Raw genomic sequence first — 23,674 nt, 5'->3', positions numbered from 1 at the left:
CGCGACGAGTTCTCAAAGTAACAAAACTCGGCCACACCGACCGCCACTCCAAACAGGCAGCAACTGCCCCAGCGCCAACGCTCGCTACATTTAATGCGGCGGTGGCGCTAGGCCGCGGAGGCGCGCCGAAGCACGTTTGTGTAATTGGCGGCGTCAACGCAATGCATGGCGCCGGCCGGCGACTGCGAGTGAGCCCACTACTATGGTTATGGTGGCTAGAAGATTCTAGCCACCATACCACGGAGGAAGGAAAAAGGTTCCTTCCTCCGTGGTATGGTGGAAAAAGGTTCCATGAACCTTTTCCTTCCTCCGTGCACCATACTATGGTGACTCAAGGTCCGTTCGATTCGCCTGCACCACGTGAACCAGTTCACGAGGTGCTGCACCTTGCCATTCGTTTCAGCGGTGCAGCATTGACGACCGCTGAACCCTGCCATTCGTTTCGAAAGGTGCAGGATAGGTGCAGCACCGGTTCATGATTTTCCTGCACCTCCATCGCTGACGGTGCCGGCTTGGTGCAGGCGCGCGTGCAGCTGAGCAGACGACGCAGCACTTAGACGTAGGTGGCTTAGGCGCCGTACCCGCCTCTACAAATGCGGTGTGTTTTGCCAAGATGTTTGCGCCTCATAAACTGTCCGCATGTTCGACTTGCCATCGGTCAGTGTTTGCTGAATGGTGTAAATTAAGCGAAAAGAAATGAGGCCTGCACCTTGTCGGCACATCGTCATTCGTTTCGGGTGTCGTGCTGTGCCTGCACCGCTGAACTCACGCTGCACAATTTCTGAACTTCGCGTGCACAGCCGTGAATTGGTTCCGACCGGTGCAGGTGAATCGAACGGACCTTCACTCGCCGTGGTTCACTTCTAGTATGGTGGCTAGAAGGGGAAGTGTGACGGGTGCCGTATTCGCCCCGCGAGAAAGGAGGGCGCAAAACGCGATGAAAAAAATTTTGCACCGCTAGGGGCGCTGCAGTGGACTAAGGTGCCTAAGGTGCCATATGTCAACAAAGAGCGTTAAGGGAAAAGTCAGGGAGGCGGAGAGGATTTACTGGATGGCAGCTATGGAGAAAAAACCGGCTTTGAGTAACTACCGAAAGGGCAAAAATGAAATAAGGAGGGAGGCATTTTACGATAATTCAAGGGGAAGCGCTTTACTGTTTGAAGCGAGATCGGGTTGCCTTAGAACGCGTAGTTATAAAGCAAGATTCAGTAAAGAAGAAGAACAATGCACATGCTGCGGGAAAGATAAGGAAACGGCGGAGCATGTTCTGATTGAATGTGGAGATATCCACCCAGGTGTACGGTTGGGCACGAGCCTACAGGAAGCCTTGGGTTTTAGGGACAACAATGGAAAGCTGAACACACCCGCGATTGAAATAAGTAAGAGACGGTTAGAGTATTGGTGGCAGAAAATTAGAGAGAAAGGACAAAAATAAATATTGGAAAAATAAAATATGGACAGTGTGCCGTAAATGGCAGAGAACTTAAGCTGAAAATTTACCTTTTTTTCCCATTAAGATAGAATTTATCGAAGTAGAGGCATTAGGCCAACATAAAAAAAGAAAAAAGTTTTTTTTTTTTTTTTGTCGAGCCTAGTGGCATACTTGTCACCACCCCGTCATAAAGGGGACGCTCATAGCATCCATCCATCCATGCCGGCGCTCGCCTCCCCGAACACTGCGTGCGCCATCGGTACGCGTGCTCTCCGTGTTCTGTGGTGCGCTTGCTTCGTTTTGATCTGTCAGTCACCTAGTTCGCCGAACGAGATCGTCGCTGGAGGATGTAGCCACGCAATGCCGTCGTCCAGGTCAAGTACGTGCTTTGTACCCGGCTGCAAAACCGGGTATAGGTCGTGCGTGGACAAGGTGTCGGTGTTTAGAGCTCCGAAGGACGCCTCAAGAAGGGATCAATGGGCCCGAAATATCAAACACATTTGGCATAGTCAGGCAGTATTGTGGCACGAATGACCACTCAAGTCCTGGGCAATTCCTTGTCGTCGTGAACTGTTTGGGTCTCTATAACCTGGCTAGACCACCTAAACACGGAAACTCTCCTGCAAACCTTGTGAATGCTCTCCTTGATGCGCCATCACCAACCACCAGCAGTGCCATTTTTGCCATTCGAGACATTGTTGAAGTCATGCTGGAAGTTGGAGACATTGATGGAGCTAGCTCTGTGCTCCAGTCACTGAGTACTGACCACAGTGGCTATGTAGTCGAGAAGAGCGATAGCCGCCTTATTTTTTATATTGCTGGCTATGTTGCTAGGAAATTTAACAAGAAAAGCTGCCGCCAAGAATGCATTTCATCCCTTGCCGCAGACAAACGAGAGAGCAAAGGGAAACAAGCTAGTCAGCTTGTTCGCCACTTTGATAGAGGAGGGCTGCTGTATCCGTGTGATAACTTGGCTAACTTGGTAAGCACGCTAGAGGAGGCCTTCACTTTCTTTTTTTCTACTGAACAGCTGCACGCTTTCAGTGTGCATGATTTCATGCAGTACTTGGCAGGCTTCAAACTGCAGCGAGTTGCTGTGAGGTGCACAGCAAGGAACTGACGGCAAAAGTTGTCCAGTTTTTTGTGCTTACGCGGCTTCACTTCTTCACGAAGTCCTTAAACATAGACAAGGTAGCTCAAAGAAATCGACAAAAACATCTAAAACTGAGAAGGTGCCAGTAAACTGAAGTGATTGTACAGAAAAGAAAATTGTAAATAAATGTCGTGTACTGTCTCATGTGCCTCAAAATAGTTGTGTGGAGTGTTTATGCCAAGACACGCAGTTGCAAACAACTGACGATCAATTTTGAATTAAAGGGGATATGCCTGCATGCATGCACACATAATAAAACTGAAGAAAAACCGAGGGCAAAATAGCTGGACTTCCATTACTGCTGCCTTGTATGATGCATTCGCGCAAATGCCCTTAAAATAACTAAGTGAAATGTCCCAGATCTGCTTTTCCGAAAGCAGCCGCGAGGATCCCTTGAATATTGCGCGTTTCTCATTCTTTCGTTCCCTATGAACTGTGACTTCCATGAGCCATGCGTTGCAAAATGGAAAGGAAATAAATCCGCAGACAAGTTCGTCTGTTGGCGAAGCGCGCGCGGGCGGCGCGTACATGTGTACGTAATTAGGAAGCGGTACGGCATTACAAAGCGTACTCCCCCCCCCTTTTTTTTTTGTAAATATGCAAAAGAACTTACAGCTGCCCGTAGGCAGGTGAGAGGTGAGTTTAGCATCTTAAAAAAAAAAGGCTGCGAAACAAGGGAAAAGCGACGTCAAACACTTCTCGCACGTTTTCTCCGCTGTCTTCTTTCACGCCTTACCGACATTACTGCATGCATTGTAGTGTAATAGAAAAAAGGGCGCATCAGTACTGCATATTGGTACGCGGGCGAGTTCAGCCGTTCAGACAATCTGCCGCTCCACAACTTAGAGCGGTTTCGGAGAGCGACGGGGCGAACCCACTGAGCGACGGCACCTCACAGAGAGGCAGCGCCACCTAGAACGCCCGGCGTTTTCCATCGCTATTTTGTGCGCTCCTCAGCTCCCGTCCATCACACTTCCCCTTCTAGCCACCATACCACTACCGTATTCTAGCTCACTTTAGCAATGGCCTCCGTGCTTCCCAGCGTCTCTTCACGCTCTGGACCATACAGTTTCCTAAAATACACTAGATTGAAATCTGGCGCTAGTGTCTACGGGAGTTGCCATAGAGTTTCTTAAAATTAACTAGAGGGAACTCTGGCGTTGCGATCGTAAAGCGACCATGGGATAGATGGGCAGTACACACATTTGCCATACTGGCGGGCGGCGAATCGTACCTGCGGCTTTGTTTATTGCTGTGTTTCGGTTTTGTTTTGAAAGAAGATTGAACCCTTTTAAACTTCGTGAGCCAATTTAGAAAGTAAGTCTAAAAAAATAAAATGGTAAAGCGCAACCGCTTAAAATTTGCTGATACTTGTTTCGTAAGAAAACAGCTCCAAGCCACACGAACACACACGGAGCCAAAAGCAGGCCGAAGTACGAATATTAGACAAATGTGTATACTAACCATCATTCCCATGCTCGCTGAAGCGCCGTGCGTTGCAGCTCCCGTAGACACTAGCGCCAGAGTTCCATCTAGTAAATATTGCAGGAAACTCTATGGGAGCTGCAACGCACGGCGCCACAGAACACCTACAGGTGTGGGGAATTGTGGGGAATACTGGACACACTAGGCGTGGAAGATGTAGTCACTAATCTTTTAGAGGATATCTATAAAGGTAACAAGGTAATTATAAAGTGGGAAAAACAGGTATCCAAGCCTGCAGAGGTAAAACGGGGGCTTAGGCAGGGGTGTCCCCTGTCACCCTTATTATTTATGATGTACCTGCAAGGATTGGAGGCCAAATTAGAGGGAAGTGGACTGGGTTTCAACCCAACGTTACTGGTTCAAGTAACGTTGCTTCAACCTCTCTTCAAACAAGGAAAACTCATTGAACAGGCACTACCAGCATTGATGTATGCAGATGATATAGTGCTAATGATCGACAACAAGGATGATTTGCAGAGATCGATGGACAGCTGCGGTAATGAAGGAGATAGGTTAGATTTCAGATTCAGTAAGGAAAAATCAGCAGTCATGATTTTTAATGATAATGAAGGTAGTGAGCTTAGAATACAGGAGGTCACGCTAGAGATAACAGATATACAAATATCTGGGCGCATGGATAGGCAATGGGGCCGAATACCTAAGGGAACACGAAATATACGTGTCGACTAAAGGTAACAGGAATGCAGCGGTCATTAAAAACAGGGCACTGTGCAATTACAATAGGTATGATGTTGTGAGAGGAATATGGAAAGGGGTCATGGTTCCCGGTCTGACGTTCGGCAATGCGGTCTTGTGCACGAGATCAGAAGTTCAAGCAAGATTAGAAATTAAGCAACGTGGAATAGGTAGGCTTGCCTTAGAAGCTCACTGTCATACACCAAATCAGAGAGTACAAGGTGATATGGGATGGACATCATTTTAGGGAGGGGAAGCTAGCAGCAAGATTAAATTTGAGAAGCGATTGAGAGAAATGTGGGAGGAGCGTTGGGCTAAAAAGGTTTTCAGCTCCTTGTACATGAAGAATGTCGTTACAAAATGGAGGAAGTGAACGAGAAAATTGACTGGTAAGTACTTAGAAAACAGCAGTGGGCCAAACCAAAAAAAAAAAAAAATTATCGGTTAAGAAGAAGGTGAAGGAAGCTCAGACCGATTTGTAGAGAATTGGCATGATTAAGGAGTCCGAAGTAGAGATCTATCGAACTTTTAAGCAGGAAATCGCCAAGGAAAGGATCTATGATAATACTCGGGGTAGTTCTCTACTGTTTGAGGCCAGGACAGGAGTATGGCGAACCAAGACATATCGGACCAAATACGAAGGAGTAGACACGGTATGCAGTGCGTGTGGAGTGGAAGAAGAAACTGCCCAACACTTGATAATGTTCTGTAAAGGGCTTCACCCTATGGTTCAGGATGGTGGCGCAGAGTTTTTCAAAGCACTGGGGCTTAGGAACAGGGAGGGCAAAATAGACTTTATGCGGGTAGACTTGACTAGAAGGAGGTTATTTGATTGGTGGCTAAAGTCAAGGCACGAGTGAAAATTAAGCCCTTCACTGCAAAGTACGAATTCTCAACCTTACTATTTAAAGTAAAGAAAAAAGATAAATTTAATAGTTCACTAAGTATTACGGCTAGGTGGCGTTAGCTGCCGCCCGGTCTAAAGGGTAGACACATCCATCCATCCAACCATAGAATTTATGATAATACTCGGGGTAGTTCTCTACGAAGTTTCGAATCATCACGACACGCGCGCGGCGCAGCTCACGTGCTTTCCGAGCCGGCGAAGAGAGTCGTGCTATGGTGGCTAGGATAGTCGTGCCTTCTGCTTTACATTCGGATGTAAACAAGAGAGGAAAATTTGCCCAGTCAATATGGCCGACTTCCGGCTTCATAAAGAGTGACTTCAGGGTCTCTCCTACCTTTTCTTTCTCCGTGTTGTGACCCGAAAAAGTTTTCATATTACATTCAATGGGCGTTAATGTCCCTAGTAAGATGGCCGTCGATGCCGCCATTTCGCCAGAGGCACGGTTTTATTTTTAGGCTATGATTTTCACTCCAGCAATTTTTTATCTTCTTAGGTTTTTTTTTCAGAGTAAATGGTTTTCTTAAGTAGATAGCGCCACCTTTCTTGTAACTGGTAGAAGTTCTGTGATGCGGCCGATAGCGCCGACCAGCTCGCACGCCGGGCAAGTCGGTGTCCGTTTTTTTTTTGTTGCCGTGCGCCAGAAACCTGATTTTATATGACAGCCCCTTACGGCGATGTTACAGATTTACGAAACAGAGAAAATGCCGGGTGTATTCGCAGCATGCAGTGGCGACTGCGAGTGAACGTCACACCCTTCCTCCGTGCATCACCAGAAAGCCGAGTATCGTTCCATGATGGCGGCACTCAAACGGTTCTGGGTTTTAATGCATGAACCCTATAGGGAGCTTTTCCTCTAGAGTCTGTATATTAACTCTATGGCTTTGCCGCCTAGTTCACGACACCAGAAAAACTTTTATAGCCACTATAACCCCTTCAGGCGCAACGTCCACATTTGTGGACGCCAAGTTCACACCTAGGTGTTTCGAAAATAGGTCTTGAATCTCGCGCGCGAACAAGGCTCCCGCAACCTTTGCATCTTGCTGCAAGGACGTGTGGCGCCATCTCTTGCATCTGGTTCAAAATAACATCGTAAACAAAAGTCAAAATGGACGCCTCCACTTTCTATGGCGGGACGCGTAAGTGGCTCTGATGTTTTTATTGTTTACTTCGTACCTTTTTAGCTGGCGTGAAATTTTGCATTTGTCAGTAATAACTAAGATATCCCGCATGCCTTTTAACAATATTTTGGCAATAGGAAATCATTTGTAATGACGGAAAGATTCAGCTAAATTTCGCGTCCACGAACGTGGACACTGCGCTTCAGTGCCTCCTTTGTTAAAAGGCTGCTATTTCTCTGTGTTTCACTTCCGGCAGCATCAAATGATGTTTACGTTAATAACTTTTGTCACCAGGAGTTCAAGATCATGCATCGAGACGACAAAAAGTCGACGATGAAACAGCAGAAGACGTCCTTAATAAAATAGCCAATGGAGATGTTTCCGATGGAGACTTTTCGGACGACGAAAAGGAGGAAGAGAATGAAGAGAACACAAAATTACGTTTTGTTTGAAAAACCATTAGCCTTTTAGTTAAGATCCTGCCACCCGGTTCTAGGCCGATCCCCCTTTGTGGGTGTGCGCCAGACTATCAAGAATCATCATCATCAAGTTGGCATTACACTGCCAAACTGTAGTATTTCTTGCACAAATATCTAAAGGTACATTGTTTCTATGTTGAAAAAAAGATAGTATCAATGAGCAGATGGTGCCATTTACGGGGCGTATTGCTGCAAAGCAATTTGTAAAGGGAAAACCAAGCCCTGAAGGGGTAAAGGTTTTCGTGCGGTGCAGCTTTGATGGGCTAGCACATGACTTTGAGCTTTACCAAGGGAAGGGAACAGGGGCGAGTAAAGAGCATTCTCACCTTGGACTTGGTGGTTCTGTCGTAATGCACCTTGTTGAACACATCCCGAAGGCACAGAACATCAAGTGCTACATGGATAACTATTTCACATCAGTGAAACTGCTTCTGGAGTTGAAAGAGATCGGTATTTTGGATAGTGGCACAATTAGAGGAAACCGCTTGGCAGGTGCGTTCTGAAAACCGACAAAGAAATGAAAAAGGAAGGACGTGGAAGCTACGATGAAAGGGTTTCTGTGAACGGCGACGTTGCTCTTGTCCGTTGGCAAGACAATGGCGTGGTCAACATGGCCTCTACTCACCTAGGAGTCGGAAACGTTGGCGCGGTAAGAAGATGGAGCGAAGCTTCAAAGGCCCACGTCGACATCGAATGTCCTGAGGTAATTCTAGACTACAACAAATACATGGGTGGAGTGGACAAACTAGACTTCATCATGTCCCTCTACCCAATGAGGACACGAACCAGCAAGTGGCCTGTGAGAGCCTGTGAGAGTGATATCCCATTTTGCTTCTTTTGCCCTCTGTAACAGTTGGCTAGAGTACATCAGAGATGCCAATGCAGAAGGGTTGCTAAAAAAGACACAATGGATATGATGGCATTTCAAAGAGATGTCGCAAGTTGCCTGCTGAGCGTCAACAAGCCCCAGAAAAAGCGTGGGCGACCAAGCAGTGAGAACCCCCAGGTGATGAAAAGGAAGGCACCCAATGCGTCACCCCTGCCAGTGAGCACTCTTCGCTATGGCGGCATCCAGCACTGGCCACAGCAAATGAACATACCCAACGCACAACGCTGCAGGAGGGAGGGATGCTCATCCAAGAGCCGCGTCCGCTGCAGGAAGTGTGACATTTTTCTTTGCCTGACATCGCAGAATGACTGCTTCTACCTCTTTCACACTAAATAGACTTTTTCTGGTAACTTCTCCCAACATTACTTTGAAAGAAGTTATTTTGAATTTAAATGAAAAGCGTGTTTTCTTCTCTGTCGCCTTTCACTAATATTACTGGTCTGTGGCGCAATGTCCACAAATGTGGACGCTGAGCAAAACTTGAACCACTAAACATATTTTGCATTTCTTTCGAGTTTCTTACTTTAAAAGGCTTAAATATTGAAATTATGAACAAAAAAATTTTTCACGTTGCCAGATTTAATTCGCGCCTGAAGGGGATAAACATACCGTCATTCCCAGAGCTTTAAGAAATTCGCATAGTCGGTGGCGCCATATTTCTCTCTAGGTATCGGTGAGAAACTCTATGTGAAAAATTACCCAATTTTTGTCGGCCTAATCTGGCAACACGCAGAAAGATAGAACTCGCTGCACAAGAGTGAATAAAGAGGAAGTTGCGCCAGAATAAAAGGGGTCATCAATCAATCTTTTTTTATTGTGAAATAACCAATGTTATCAAAACTATCTATTTGCCATTTTGAAATTAGGAACAAGTCGAGTTTTCCAGTGTGGCTGCAGCGCGAGAACACAATGCCGGGTTGTACATCAGCGTGGTTGCCGCGTCCCGTGCTCAAGTTGCGCAGGGATGAAGGAAGACTCGGTATTCCTGACCTCTGCATTGTGACAACAGCGCTACACGTTAGATGGACACGGGTAGCTCTCAATTCGGATATGCTCCACAGTAGAAGCTTTGCGTCGTATTTCCTGAGCACGCCGCTGAGGCTGTTCTCGCCTGGGTATTTTCACGTTCGGTGCCTCAGTGGGAACGCTGCCTGCCTTCTATGCAGGGGCCGCTTCTACTTTGGTCCGTCTGCAAGAGGTCAACCCCGAGATAGATATAGCCTCGATCGAACTCCGCCAGCTAGTCGGTAGATTCACTCCAGAGTTACTTGCACACTGTAAAGAATATGACCTGTCCAACCGTAGTCCTCACTGGCGGTTCATTAGAGCTCTCAATGTGCACTACCAGCCATCCTCCATCGAAGGATAGCCAGCTTGTTTGGTCATCCCGGTGTTCCTTTCGACACCGTTCGGTTTTTGCATACCCTGTTGGAACGAGCGGTTAAGCAGTAAGTGCTTCTGCTCGTTCAGTGCTCCTACCAAGTGTGGGTGGCACGGTGCTGTGCCGTCTTCGATGGGAAACGACCCGGGCTTCACGAAGAACTTGCCAAAGTACGGAAAGAGGTGTGGTTCGTCCTCCATCGAGAGTGGCAGCGCCTTGGTACAAATGAGTTCTAAGAAACATGGCACCGTCCGGCACTGATTTTCAGTGAGTCAGGAGGGCAGATAGCCATCAATTTTTAATGATGGCGCTCTTCACAGTTCTACGACTCGGCCTAGTGAGCCGGTCGCCCCTGAGTTTAGCCCGTGTGCTGGTTCGCCTGGTTTTCGCATGCGCTGCGGTGATCTTGTCGCCTTGCCGGGCTTTACCCGCAAGGTCCGTGATGGCCCCTTCTCCGTGCTCGACGACTCTACTCGCCGAGGCGGAGGATGGCTCCCTTCCTCGTGAAGGGCTAAGCCGGCTTTTAGCCATGCCGGTTCACCAGGGTACGCTGGGTTTGCATGCAGCAGCATTCTCTTCTGCACCAAACAGTAGTCCCGTAGTCCCCAAGGGACGAATTGTGTCTCGCTGTGCCCTAGCGGTCGGGAGACGGGCTGTGGCCGCAGCACGCACCACGCACTGCGTTAGCCCACCTAGCCAGGGTACGTCCGCTTTTTGTGTCGCGATTGAATTACCGCACCGAAGGGTAGCCCATATGTTGGGTCTCCCTGGCTTGTACGCTGGGAGGCAGGCAGCGTCTGTTTGGCGCCGAGCAGCGGCCCCCTTGCCAGGGTATGGCTGTCTGCCCGAAACAAAAACTTCTCCCTCACACAACCCTGGGGGGAGGACATGCCGGGACAGACGATGATGGGTTTATGAGTTACGCGAGACTCTAAGACAAAGCGCCTCCGGGCGCCGCGTCTCCTATTTGACAACGGCATGTCTAGCGGAGAAAAAAAACGCAATAATAGGTTGTGGTCAGTCAAAATGGAACGCGAAGCCAGTCTCCCTGCCCGCGTCACTGGGCAGATTGCAGCAGGGATGCACAGAAACGCGTTCGTTTTCTGCGTGCCCCTAACGGCCTACATCAGCGAACTTAGGATGGGCTAGTGCTTAAGGTCCCTAGATGAAATAAAGGACCTTACTAGTGCCAGCAGTGCAGCTCCTTCTGGTCAGCGGACGGCGCCTCTAGCAAGGCACCACTTGTTCAATGGCCGATCCCCCATGGTGGGTTGCGCCAGGATAAAGAGGCAACACCTACGGGGCAATTAATCAATCCATAAAGATGAGAGAAGAGATGGGAAAGACGATGCAATTCTCTTATTGCTAAATTGTGGGCTCACTAGATATTTTCAAATTTGTAATTGGCACTTCAAATGATAATTAACTATCGTTCCTAGGAATGAAGCAATGCGTAAAGTATCGGGAAAATTCAACCTATAATCAGCCGATCCCCTCCACTGGGTACGAGCCATGTGCAGAGAAAAACAACCCATGGTAAAAGGAAGCAACTCATTCCCTCCTCGGCGAGGGACACCGATCGGAGAAAGCTACACGGCGTCAGGAGGTTGCGGACGACACATCCGTTCAGCACGGAATCCACCAAGCGAGTCACAGGGTAGTGCACAAACCAGCGGATTGAGGCGTGGGCAGTGGGTTGTTCGAGCACAGTGGAACGAAGCGTTGCATCTAGGAACTACCAGAAGAAGCTCTGGTCTTTCGGTGCTTGTGTTGCATCAGTAGAGAGTTCCAACACGGAGCATGAACAAGCGAAGGGAAGGATCCGAGTGGTGAGAAGCTAGACGGCATATGATAACCTGCAAATTAGCATCACTGAGTTGTTCACTACGTATGTCCGTGAAATCAGATATAGCGAAGGCACAGGCATCGGAATCGTGCGGTGACAGGTCAGGGGGATCCATGGGATGGCGAGATAGTCGGCATCCTGGTGCATTCGGTCAGACCTGTAAGTCACGTCAAAGCTATATTCGCTTCCAAGCCCAACGACCCCAGCGTTTAGAAAGAACTTCAAAGGAGGACAAACAGCACAGTGCGGGTAATCTGTGATTACCGAAAAGCGGAGGCCGAACAAGTACGGTCGGAATTTTCCAACAGCCCATACAAGAGCGAGGCACTCGGGCTCAGTTATAAGAAAACTTGCACTCGAATGGGGAGAGGAGGCGGCTTGCGTAGGCGATTACACGATTTTGACCTTGTTGCGGCTGAGCGAGGACGGCGCCAATACCATATCCGCTGGCATCAGTGCGAATTTCAGTGGGCGCTGAAGGATCAAAATGAGCCAAGATGGGCGGGGAAGTGAGCAGCGCAGCAAGTCTGCGAAACGCATTGGCTTGCTGGAGACCCCAAGAAAACGGCGTATTCTTCTTCAGTAGCTGTGTCAAGGGATGGGCAATGTCGGCGGAATTGTGTACGAAAAGCCGGAAATAGCAACAGAGGCCAACAAAGCTCCGCACATCTTTCATGGAACGTGGTGTGGAACGTAGTGTTGACGCAAATTTTGTCGGGATCAGGTTGCACGCCTTCAACGCTGACAACATGGGCTAACACAGTGATCGTTCGGCGGCCGGAACGGCGTTTGGAGGAGTTGAGCTATAGGCCTGCCCTTTTGAAAACTTTCAGAACAGCTGACAGACGGCTAAGGTGACTTTCGGATGACGGTGAGAACACAATGATGTCACTGAGATAATAGAGGCACATCGACCATTTGTAACCCTGTAGCAGGCGGGTTGCACGCCTTTATAGCGCTGACAACATGGCCTAGCACAGTGATCGTTCGGCGGCCGAAACGGCATTTGGAGGAGTTGAGCTGTAGGCCTGCCCTTCTGCAAACTTCCAGAACAGCTGACAGACGGCTAAGGTGACTTTCGGATGACGGTGAGAACACGATGACGTCACTGAGATAATAGAGGCACATTGACCATCTGCAACCCCATAGCAGGGAGTCTATCATTCTCTCAAATGTAGCAGGAGAAAAGTCCATCCGGTGTAACAAATGCGCTCTTTTCACGGTCTAAGTCGTCGACAGAAATCTTCATGAGTGCAGGTCGATAGAGGAGAAGTAGGCAGACCTGGACAGGCAGTCGAGCGCATCATAAATCCGTGGCAGTGAGTAGAAGTCCTTGCGCGTGACCTTGTTTAAGTGACTGTAGTCGACGCAGAAGCGCCAGCTGCCATCCTTCTTTTTTACTAGGACGACTGGTCAGGCCCGTGGACTGCAAGATGTTTCAATGACCTCTTTTGTGAGCATTTTATCAACTTCATGCTTGATGACTTGTCGCTCTGCATGTTACATGCGTTAAGGATGTCGTCAAATAGGGCTGGCATCTCCAGTGTTAATATTGTGAGTAAGAACTGATGTCTGACCTAAAGGGCTGTCGCCGAAATCGAAGAAATCCCTGAAGGATGCCAAGATACGTCGGATATCGTCTGCCTGTGCTCGAACGAGGTCTGGCACGATCATCTTGTCAAAGTCGGCATCGATGGGGCTCTGTGAAAAGGATGCAGCAGTGGGCAAAAGAGCGTCTGCAATAAATGCAGAAACAGAATGTTCACAGATGGAAGATACATGGGCAAGAGTCATGCCATCTGGAACAACTTGAGAACACGTCGACAATCGACGTGTTCTCAAGTCGACAATCGGGGCCAGCACATAATCACTGTCGGGTACAGGAGGAAAAGACCTCAGTTATATGGTAACGGCTTGAGGCGCTAGGCAAACGTACTCGACAGAACACAAACGTGGTTGAGGTGTGGTTGGAGTGTCACAATAATAAGGTACGTCAAGCTGAAGTAAGCCTGTTCCACAGTCAATTAAGGCAGAGTGGGCGACAAGAAAGTCCATGCCCAGGATGAGTTCATGAGAGCACTGCTCGAGCACGGCAAAAAGCACAGTTGTGGAGCGGTCAGCAACATTAACACATGCGGAGCACATCCTAAGCACAGGAAAAGTTCTACTGTCGGCGACTTGGATTAGCCGCACCGTGGGAGGTTTTAGAACCTTCTTAACGCGGCGGCGAAGCTCCGAGTTCATCACCGAAATGTGCACCCTTGTGTCTACAAGGGCAACAACAAGTGCATCGTCTACTTTACCGTCAATGAGGTTGCGTCGTGTCAGCAGTGTGGCCAGAGGATTTGGCTGGTGAGTCGTCGATGCAGCATCATCTTTGGGAGCTGCACCGTCTTGTTTTCCCGAGCCAGGTGTGCAGTTGGCGGAGGAGGACGGCGAAGTTTGGGTGAGCACTACGATGGGCGACGAGACAGCGCTGAGCGGGACTGATCGCAGTGAGGGTTTGGTGACTAACAATACAGCATCGACAAACTGTCACCACCGGCTGGCCGAGGCGACTCGTGGTAAGTTTTGAAGTGGCCTGCGGCTTTCACTCAGCAGCCTCCCATGTCTGCTGGATGGCCCACATTTGATCTCGCCAATCTGAGCTGATCAGCGTAGCTTTCTCTGTGTCCCAAGCTGTTCTGAGGAGACTGCATTTTCGTCCTATATTTGTGCGCATTCGCATAAAATATGGTCTAGGGTGGCGTGTCTCATCTGTATAGCTTACACCGGTCAGATTTAGGTGCTCCGGGTTGCGAAATGTCCTGGTTAGAAGTCTCCTCAAGTCAACCTTCTATGAACTGCCCAATTTTGAGCTAGGTCAGCGAACACCAATTAGCGCACACGAAAAAAAAAATTTGAGGCTGGCTAGGCGTTTTGGCGCAGTGTGGCGCAATTTCAGCAAATTTCACGGATTTGGCGGAGCTCGGCGCAACAATAGGGAATTGTATCAAATTGGCGCAGCTGTTGCACCCCTGCTCATACCGACACAGTACTGCTAGCCACGCCGGTCTCTTTGAAGCGCACAAGACGTAAATGAAAGACTTCACTGAAAACGCACAAGCCACACAGGATACAAAACGCCACACAGGCTAAACTCTCTCGAACACCACTCAGTCACGTCGATGTCTTCTTTCTCATTGTCTACAAAAGGGCACGTGGATTCGGCCATCTTCCAACGCTTAACGTCCTCGTTAAGGCTGTCCCGAGAATGTTCGTGACTGACTTACCATGCAAATTTTCGCATACTCTTACATGAAATGACACACGAAAGAAACAAGATAAAGAAGAAACAGAAATAACACAAAAATAGCTATACCTATACACTGGCACGTTAAGTTCTTTATGGCACATAGAAGTTCGCCTGTTCGTTGCGTGATACTTTCAAGGCAACGTCGTGTTTCCCGGCTATCTTGACTGGCTTGACCTTGTGGAAAGCCGCAATACGCACAATGTCAGTGTCCTCTTTACCAGACATCAACTTTGATGCTTGGTCGGCCGGCTTGGGCTCGGGCTTTTGACCCGGGCGGTTCTTTTTATGTATTTGCTCCAGCATTTATAATGTTTTTGTTGTCTTGTTCTCTTGGGTTATGCTCATCATATTACTTCGGCTTGGTCCGGCGTTATTCTTTCTCCTTTCTTTTCCGTCTGTTCTCGGGCACTTTTTACCGATTCTTTCATTAGCTTATCTTTGGTTTTGTCATCTTGGCTTGGCTGGCTGTTCGGCATTTCGTCTTCTACACCTCTCTGTCCTCCTTCTGATCCTTATCTGTCGCCTTTTGTCCATTGGCTGCGTCTTCATCTTCTTCCTTGTTTTTCCCTTCTTTGCTGCCTTTTCCCGCTGTTTCTTTCGTCATTACGGGTTTTTCATCGCTGTCTTTTTTTCGTAGCACCGGTTTGGAAGTTTGTCTGCTTTTCTTTGCCCTCGGCTTCGCCTTCGTTCCTGTCTTTCGGCTTTCCGTTGGCTCCGGCATACGTCTTGGACGTTTGCTCTTCACCTATCTTCGCAGTCAATGCCTTGCTATCTCCGGAGTTCTCGGCGTGTGACGGGGTTCGTTAGAAAAACAGGTTCAGGTGTTTTCCGGTGGTTGCAGCAGGCGCGAATACTGGTTCTTGCAGACTCGAGGCGTCATCCGCTTCCGCTGGGATGCTTCTTGTTGAGAGAAGACGACGGCCTGTCACGTAGACGTCGGTCTCTGGTGTGACGTGTTGGACGATGGGCAGCAATGGCTGGCGTCGTTCCATTCCTTGGTTCGCGTCTGTTGCCGATTCTCTTGTCGTGGTAGTGAACAGGCAACATTCCAAACCTGACGGTGGAACGAGACTTCGATTGCGTGTGCCGAAAATTCCTTGTCGTTCCAGATCGACGCGCTCGAGCTCCAAGATGTCGTGCAGCAGGTCCTCGTCATCTTCATGCGTCCTAACCAAGAGCATGATGCACAGTTCGCGCGACCACAACCTCGGGAAAACCTTCTCTCGCATATCGATAAAGTCCAGGTTGACTTCGTGGCAAAGACCCACCTTGGCATGAAAGTAGGCAGTCGCGCTCTCGTTACACTGCTGCACGCACTCTTGCATTTTACAGCATCATTTTGCAATGGGAGTCTGGCTGATGAAGGTATGACGGAATTGCACCTCAAAATCTTCCCATGACGTGATTTGGAACCTTCTTGAACAGCACCAGTCTTTGGCAGCTCCTACCAATTTGGCCTCGGCTGTTTCCAGCGTGTAAGCAGCTGGCCACCCGTGAAGATTCGACGTTTGACGAATGCTTTCAATCCATTCACGCGCTGAAGGAGCGTCTTTAGAGCCGCCAAAGGGACTGATGTTGCGGCTAAAGTCAGTTATCAGCTGAAACGTTTCCGTTGGTTGAGGCTGCACCGACACAGTCAGTGGTTCCAGCAGGGTCAATGATAGACGGTCCTTTTCTAGGATAGCTTTGAGTAAGTCGCGAGCTGTGATAGTGTCTCCATTGCCAAAGTCCGTACCTCCTCCACTGTACCTCCTCCACTGCAAGTTGGGTTGTCTCTTTCGTCGGTGCGCTCCATTTGGGTTACATTAACCAGCTTCGACTGACAAAACTCATATTTACTCTCAGTGACGACTGGATGGCGGCAACCCACTTCTGAAATGTTAGCAACGCCACTCTCTTTGAAGCGCACAAGACGTAAAAAGAAGGATAGTACACTGAAAACGCACAGGCTACAAAACGCTACACAGGCTAAACTCTCACGAACGTCACTCTATCACATCGACATCTTATTTCTCACAGTCTACAAAAGGGCACGTGCACTTCTAACAGTACATCAGTTTATTTTTATTTTTTTAGAATTTCACTCCCTCTATAGCTGTATCATCCTTAGCATGAACCAAATGCATAAGAATACAGGGTCCCGAGAGACTAGATCTAAACAGGAATAACTAGGCAAATTATCAGAGTAAGTAGTGTTCTTGCAACTTACAGCACCCAACAATGTAACGGTATGTTGACATAATTTGCACCATACGCCCAACACAACCCATTTTATTACGCACCAACATTATTAAATTACAAAGTGAAGTGAAATGAAACATGTCTTACAACACAAGCTCTATTTATTGGCAATGTGGACATAGGACAATGCAATGAAATTTTCATGCTTACAAGATTAAATGTGTGGATGCTTCAAAAGACCATTGGGTGCTTCTCCATTACTGCCCAACAGGCGTGCCAGCCAGTTTTCGAGAGACTACGATCAGAGAAGCTGGCCGCAGCCAGGGCAGTGCACCGAACTTTTCGTTTACTAGTAACGACGTGCGCGCTTGGCTTCCATGTCATAATCACCGCGGTCCAGAACATCTCTGCGCATCATCATGTCCCGAAGTGCGGCAGGTGCATTTCGGCTGCCGTTCATGACCCCCATTGACTGCTGCGGAGGTTGCTGGCTGGGACTGCCTTGGCCGCCTTGGTCAAACCGGGACTGCCGCTGCTCAACAAAATATCCATGTGACACAACACCATGAGTTAGGGCTCTCAATAAATGCTGCCTGCACAAAACTTCTCTAAATATCACAATTAGGAACAATGTTGGTCAACACGGGCATCAAAGGTTGCCATAAACACAAAACAAAAAGTGCTCATTCAGGGGAGACAGTCAGCTAGTGCAAGTTATTTGTACTCTGCTTTTTGGGACAGGGGCATTTTGTTTTCCTATAAGAAGTCGTCACAGGCTCACACAGCAAGCGTTCAATACCAAGCAGTCATGTGGGCATTTCAAGTCTTCAACAGAAAGCACATCAATGAAGCAATCATGCACAACACATTTAAAGACAGTCCTTCTACACACTCATGGTGGTCGTGCAAGTACACACACTAAGGGCCAGCACATATCTTTGCTAAACAGAGCGCTACTTTCTTGATAACTTTTACAGAATGGCTATTTGTCATAACAATTACAGTTCAGTTCCTCGAGTATTCAAAAAATGTAATTGATTTCCAATTCAATATGAGCATCATGGTCCACAGTCAGAGTTTAATGCAAGGGATGCTATTCCACACCTGCTGTGCCACTAGGACACCAAGCATTATACAGGATGAAAAATTAGAGACATCCTTTGGTTATGAGAATGTTATTATAGCAAACTGGGCTTACTTGGAATGGAACCTGATGAAGCGCCATGAGAATATTTTGGCCTATTTAGCACCAAGTGTCTCACCTTCACATGTATATCTGGCTTCCCCCAATTACTTAATGTGGCAAACCAATGCAGTGATCAAGGTTTCATATTACACAGCATTAGCTTTAATTTTCCTTATTCGGATTGCGATTAGTTTCATAGCAGCAGCTGTGTTATACATTCTGCATTAACATTTGAAGAGGGACACCAACCAATGTATCAGATTAAAATAAAAACATATTTACTTTGATATAATTTTACAGGGGGGGGGGGATCACATTGTTTTGACCAACGTGCCATAGTTTCAGAAGTGTTCACATTTCTAGGTGTTGCCTGAATTATACCACGACTCCACAAAAAAGCTGCTTGTAGAAACTGTGTTCAAGTGGATGGCAAGGAAGTTGCCAAAGGTGATGCAGTGATCCTTGACCTCACTGTGCTCAGCCACTGCACTCCTTTTTCGGTCAAACTTGTGGACATGTCGTTCCCGTGCCATTGCTGCCTTTATAGTTTTTTTGTCTTCCCCATGTATGTCACGTCATAATCCGCACAATGAATAGAGTATACCACTCCATGTGCTTTTTTTTAGGTACCGTATTTACTCGATTCTACCGCGCCCTTGATTGTAACGCGCACCCGGTTTCGACGACGAAAAAAAAAATGTAAGACATCGATTGCAACGCGCACCCATTTTTCTCGTTGGCCCGCACGATCACACCACTCGAAAAAACGACTCCTTTCAGGAGCGTCTTCCATTTAAATATGAGGTACGGGGGAAGCTTGTGCCCATCTGACGTGTAACAGAGCATTGCGGTCACTGTAGTTTTACCGTGGACCGCTGTCAGCACGCGAACTTGCTTCGCCCCCTTCTCGACGGTTGTGGTGCCAGGCATGTCTAAGTAAAGAGGCATCTGATCGGCATTCCCGATTTGCCCAAGCGGATAGCCGTTGTTGTGCCGCAAGTTTAGGACAAACCTCTGAAAACTGTGAAGCTTTTCATCGTACTCCTCTCAAAACTTTCCGCATATGCCCGTTCGCCTTCGGAGGGAAAGCTTTTCCTCTTCATAAAGTTAGTTAGCTAGCACCTGCTCGCTTTAAACTGGCTCCGCATTAGCCCTTTTTTCTATTCTAAGGCTAACTGCATAGCCCGCACTTGGAGCAGTTCTGTCGTCACGGGCCGCTGTGCCGCTCGCTGCTCAAGCACATACTCGCCGAGCAGCTCTTCAATTTGCGGAAACCGACACTGCTGTGGTCCACTGAAGCCTTTGCGTGAAGCTTTGCTGTCGATAATCTTCTGCTTTTGTTTCCGCCAGTCCCGCACGCACGTTTCGGGAACTCCAAACAACCGCGATGCGGCCAATTTCCGTCCGTTTCTACACACGCAATGACTTTTCTTTTAAAAGCGGAATCGTGGTGCACTCGAGTTTTTGGAGTCGGTCCTTCTATACCGTCGACGCTAATGCACTACAAGATGACAAACTCCTCAGCACACGTACGAAGTGCCGCACATGGGAAACATATAGACAGAAATGGCCGACGCACGTAGGGGGCAGCCATTTTGGATATACTGATGGCAATAGAATGACCGTATTCAGTTTTTTTTTCGTACTCGATTTTAACGCGCATGTAATTTACGAACTCGCTTAACCGGAAAAAAGGTGCGCGTTAGATTCGAGTAATTACGGTAAGCGGCCAATTCGGCTTATGCACCAATTTTATTCCTTGCTTCGAGAGAACACCGTGAGAGTGCTTCGCTGATGCCCGGCATGTAGTGAATGCAGGCGCAGACTTGCTTTGGAAACAATGGGGTTGAGGTGAGGGGCCTGGCAACATGTTTTGAGTGGCCATTGTTTAGATCTGAATCCTCTGAAGCACAGATGATACCATAGCTGCCTAATGGTAATTGGAGCTAGCTTCGAGGTAGTGACCGGTCTGGACTATGACAAAACAGGCATGACTTCCCGACTTGAAGACAAGGCATTATAAACTCCCTTGCTCCCTGGTGCCCCACAGTCACCCCTAATAAACCCAAAACGTGAAAATTCCTCATATTTAAAGTAAATGCAAGTTTTTAGTTTATTTGAAAACATTGGTTAATGTCTCTCTTCAAACGTTATTTGTTTCCCAACCAAACAGAAGTCTGTCAAATGTTCAGCTTTAAATATTCTTCATTGTTTACTTCGTTGTCTTGCTGTAGAATTCAGAATGAGTCAACCAAGTGCTGCCACAAAGTGGATATCTCTTACACACTTTCTAAATAAAGTGCAAACTTTCACGATACTCTTTTGCCTAAGTTGTTAAAAAACAGGTCACTGACCAATGTCAAATGAAACAAATGATGTTTCGAGATCGGTACGGATCCCTTGTTCACAATGGAATGATGGCTTAGCTACAGGTTTTTATGTAGCGTTGAGCGCATGACGCAAAGTCCGGGAGTACACGTGGTTTAGTGTGCCACATGATCCATTGATTGTGTTACTTGTCTGAATCAGATTCAGTATCATTGTGAAATTCGTCTCTGTGGCCACAATGTGTGTGCTGTTCCAGCTTATCTCATGGACAGTCTTCTCGGCATGCTCTGTGAGTGCATTTTTCACTGCGTGGCCCTTGAAGACGCCATTCTTTGCCGCATCAGATGTCTGCAGTAATCCACTCGTGCCAATGTACACCGACTCGCAATCGGCGCATGGTATCTTGTTGACCACACTAGCCCTTTCGGCCCTGGCGGTGTCAATTGACACCACCGCACAATTTTTCCCCTAGCATTTCGAAAACATAACTAACACTGCTCATTCTTGGGGGCATGGTTCTTCAATAATTCCCACTGCAATTGACATCAATATTGTGGCACGTTTGTGGAGGTAGCAGCCACAAAGAAGAAGAAGCGCGACCGAAGTCTTCGGTGAAGCCGTGGTGCGTAAAGTGAAGCGGGTAAGCGTCATTTTTAGGATGTCATACCGGAGCTGTTTCAACGAGTATTATACCCCTGTCACACGGCCACCACAAAACTGCGTTGAACACCGTCAAAGTAAATCTCCCCTAGGGGTTTCTACGGAGAAGGAGTTGTGGCAGTGTCACACGGCAATGACAAGGTTGTAACAGTTGCCACGAGGGGGCTCAGCTAGCGCTGTTTGATTTTCGGAAAAGTATTCTAATTTCATCTCTATTGATTTTTTTTAGAATCCTCGTTATGCTGTTCTTACAAAAAGCACTATTAAGTAGGTATGCAACTAACAAACCATTAAAAATAATTTCAAATAAAAACGCATTTGCTAAATGTAACGATGCTGCTAGTGACGCTGCCCACATTGTGGTTTTAGTTGTTTTGTTGCCTGTGTACATGCCCGGTACGAAATTTCTTATGCTTCCTTGCCTCGTGAGTGCACATTTTGTGTTCTTCAGCCATGAGTGACACAGCGGACGACGTGAGGAAGTGGTGCGATATTGCGCTGGTAATGACGTTGATCGGCTGGCGACGGCCGGCCCGACTCGCGAGGCACGATGTGTAGGGCATCGGTGTTGAGAGTAAGCGAACACTGGCGGGCATAAATATATGTAAACAAACACCCGTTGTGAATGAGTACTACAAGGAAAGAACGTTTAATATTGCCAAAATGTATTATTCTTTCACTGTGGCCACTTAGTGCTCGAAATTTTTTTCTGACCTCTAGACTGCTGGAGACGAGAGTACCTCGTTTCGCTGCGAAGGGAGATCGTTGAACGTCCTTTGCGAAATGCTTCATTTACCTTCGTTTGCGTAAGGGTGGCCGTGTGACACGGACCGCATCTTCGTTGTCGTAAGGACGAGGGAGTTAAACGGTCTTCGCGGGTGCCCGTGTGACAGGGGTATTAGGCTGACAAGTCAGATGTTGGTTCCTATTTTGTGTACACTAATGATTAGAAGGAATCAAGGAACCATTTTTCTCATTTCCTAATCACTGAGCCCTAATGACCTAATTTAATGTCACACTAATTAATCAAAAAATGCTTGCACCATTGGCTCAATCTTTCTTTCATGGTCTTCTGAGGCCCTAACTATGAGAAAAACACGGCACAAAAATGTATCCGACCAAAATAAAAAATCCAGGGCTGAAAGGGCTAGGAAAGTGTTGCTGAGGAAGAGATCCTTCACATTTAGCAAGCCAGCCTTAAGCTCGCTTGCTGGAACATGCGCGATCTGTACACCACATTTTCTGATTGATTGATTGATTGGTGGGGTTTAATGTCCCAAAACCACTATTTGATTATGAGAGACGCCGTAGTGGAGGGCTCCGGAAATTTTGACCACCTGGGACCACATTTTCTGAATAGACGGGCTAAGGTTTCGCTTACATTTCAAATATAAGAAATCGCTGCAAGCTTTTGCATAGACGATGTGCTATGCATGGCTTGACTGTTTGGCTGCTGTTTATACATGACGAATTCAGTTGTTTTCCTAATAAAATTCTTGGGGTATCCATTTCTGACCAGGTCATCTTCAATGGTCTGAAGCTCCTTTTGCAGGGTGCGAATCGCTCTCTGAACTAAAGACCGAATCACTGAGCGTTTGTGGGCCACTGGATGGACCGACTCTTAGTCGAGGTATCTACAGGAGTGCGTTGGCTTTCGGTACACAGCGAAGGCAAGGCCCGTAGGGGTATGTTTCACAACTGCATCCAAGAAAGGAAGGAAACTGACTTTCTTTTCTTCCACAGTAAACTTTATGGAAGCGTTGACGCCATTGGAAGTCTCGACAATAAGTTTCCACCTGTACAATATAGCAAAGCCTGTTTTATAGTGACCATGGTGCACAGAAATGCTAGCTACAGAGTCAGCTTTGCCATAGTGAAAAGCTCTATGGAACAATCATACAAATAACCTTTAGCAAAGCACATGCAGAAACAGGCACAGTAGGCAACAAACATAAAGGCCCAAAGCACTCAAGCACAGAAAGCCAATTGGTTTGATTTGATTTAAGAGGACATTAATCTTTTATTGAAAAAATATTGTGCTAAGTCCGTTAACCCCTTAATTGCTCATCTTTTAAAAAAATTTGTTGGTCAAAAAGTGCCATTTTTTCTATTGCCAATTTTGAGTTTGATTGTACTAAAAAGCAGCTAATCGATATTGAAAAAAATATTTCCACCACATACTTAGTCAAATCAATAGAATAAAGTTTATTTCTGAACAATGCATAAGAACCCAGCTGCTAATAAAATCAAACGCCTCATAAACAAAACGGAAACCACATCTTTTTCCACTTGTGTAAGCTAAGCACTTTTGGGCTATTTCCCTCGGGAAGCTTCACAGGCAAGCACTTGCAACGTTCGTGTCCGAGCTGTGTTTATACTCAAATCACCGTCATCGCTGCCTTCACTTATAGACTCAAGAATCATAATCACTTCAAGAAGATGGCAAAAATGAATAGCTTCTTTTTCGTGTTCACAAGCCAGCTATGCATGGGTCGCCACTACCCCGCGCAGTCTTTCCAAACAAAAACTGCACTCATGCCGAAGAGAAAACTAAATTCTTGAGCAAATGCTGCCATATAGTGGATGACATACAATGTAAGCCTTAAATGTGCACTTCGTCTGTACGCTGGAAAGGGAG

At 47.3% G+C, this 23,674-nt stretch overlaps 1 protein-coding gene across 1 annotated transcript in view; it reads right to left on the bottom strand.

Annotated features, from left to right (window-relative positions):
• Positions 1-17,005: 17,005 nt before the first annotated feature.
• LOC119175082 (splicing factor, proline- and glutamine-rich) overlaps positions 17,006-23,674 on the bottom strand; it is a 65,583-nt gene continuing 58,914 nt past the window's right edge. The window contains exon 7 of the mRNA XM_037426302.2: positions 17,006-17,394. Coding sequence (XP_037282199.1) covers positions 17,212-17,394 — 183 coding nt within the window. The 3' untranslated portion in view covers positions 17,006-17,211. The remainder of the gene's footprint in view (positions 17,395-23,674) is intronic.

Source organism: Rhipicephalus microplus, chromosome 5 (genome assembly GCF_043290135.1).
Source record: "Rhipicephalus microplus isolate Deutch F79 chromosome 5, USDA_Rmic, whole genome shotgun sequence".
NCBI lineage: Eukaryota > Metazoa > Arthropoda > Arachnida > Ixodida > Ixodidae > Rhipicephalus > Rhipicephalus microplus.
Note: the sequence above shows the minus strand (reverse complement) of the source record. Positions and strands in the feature narration are given on the sequence as shown.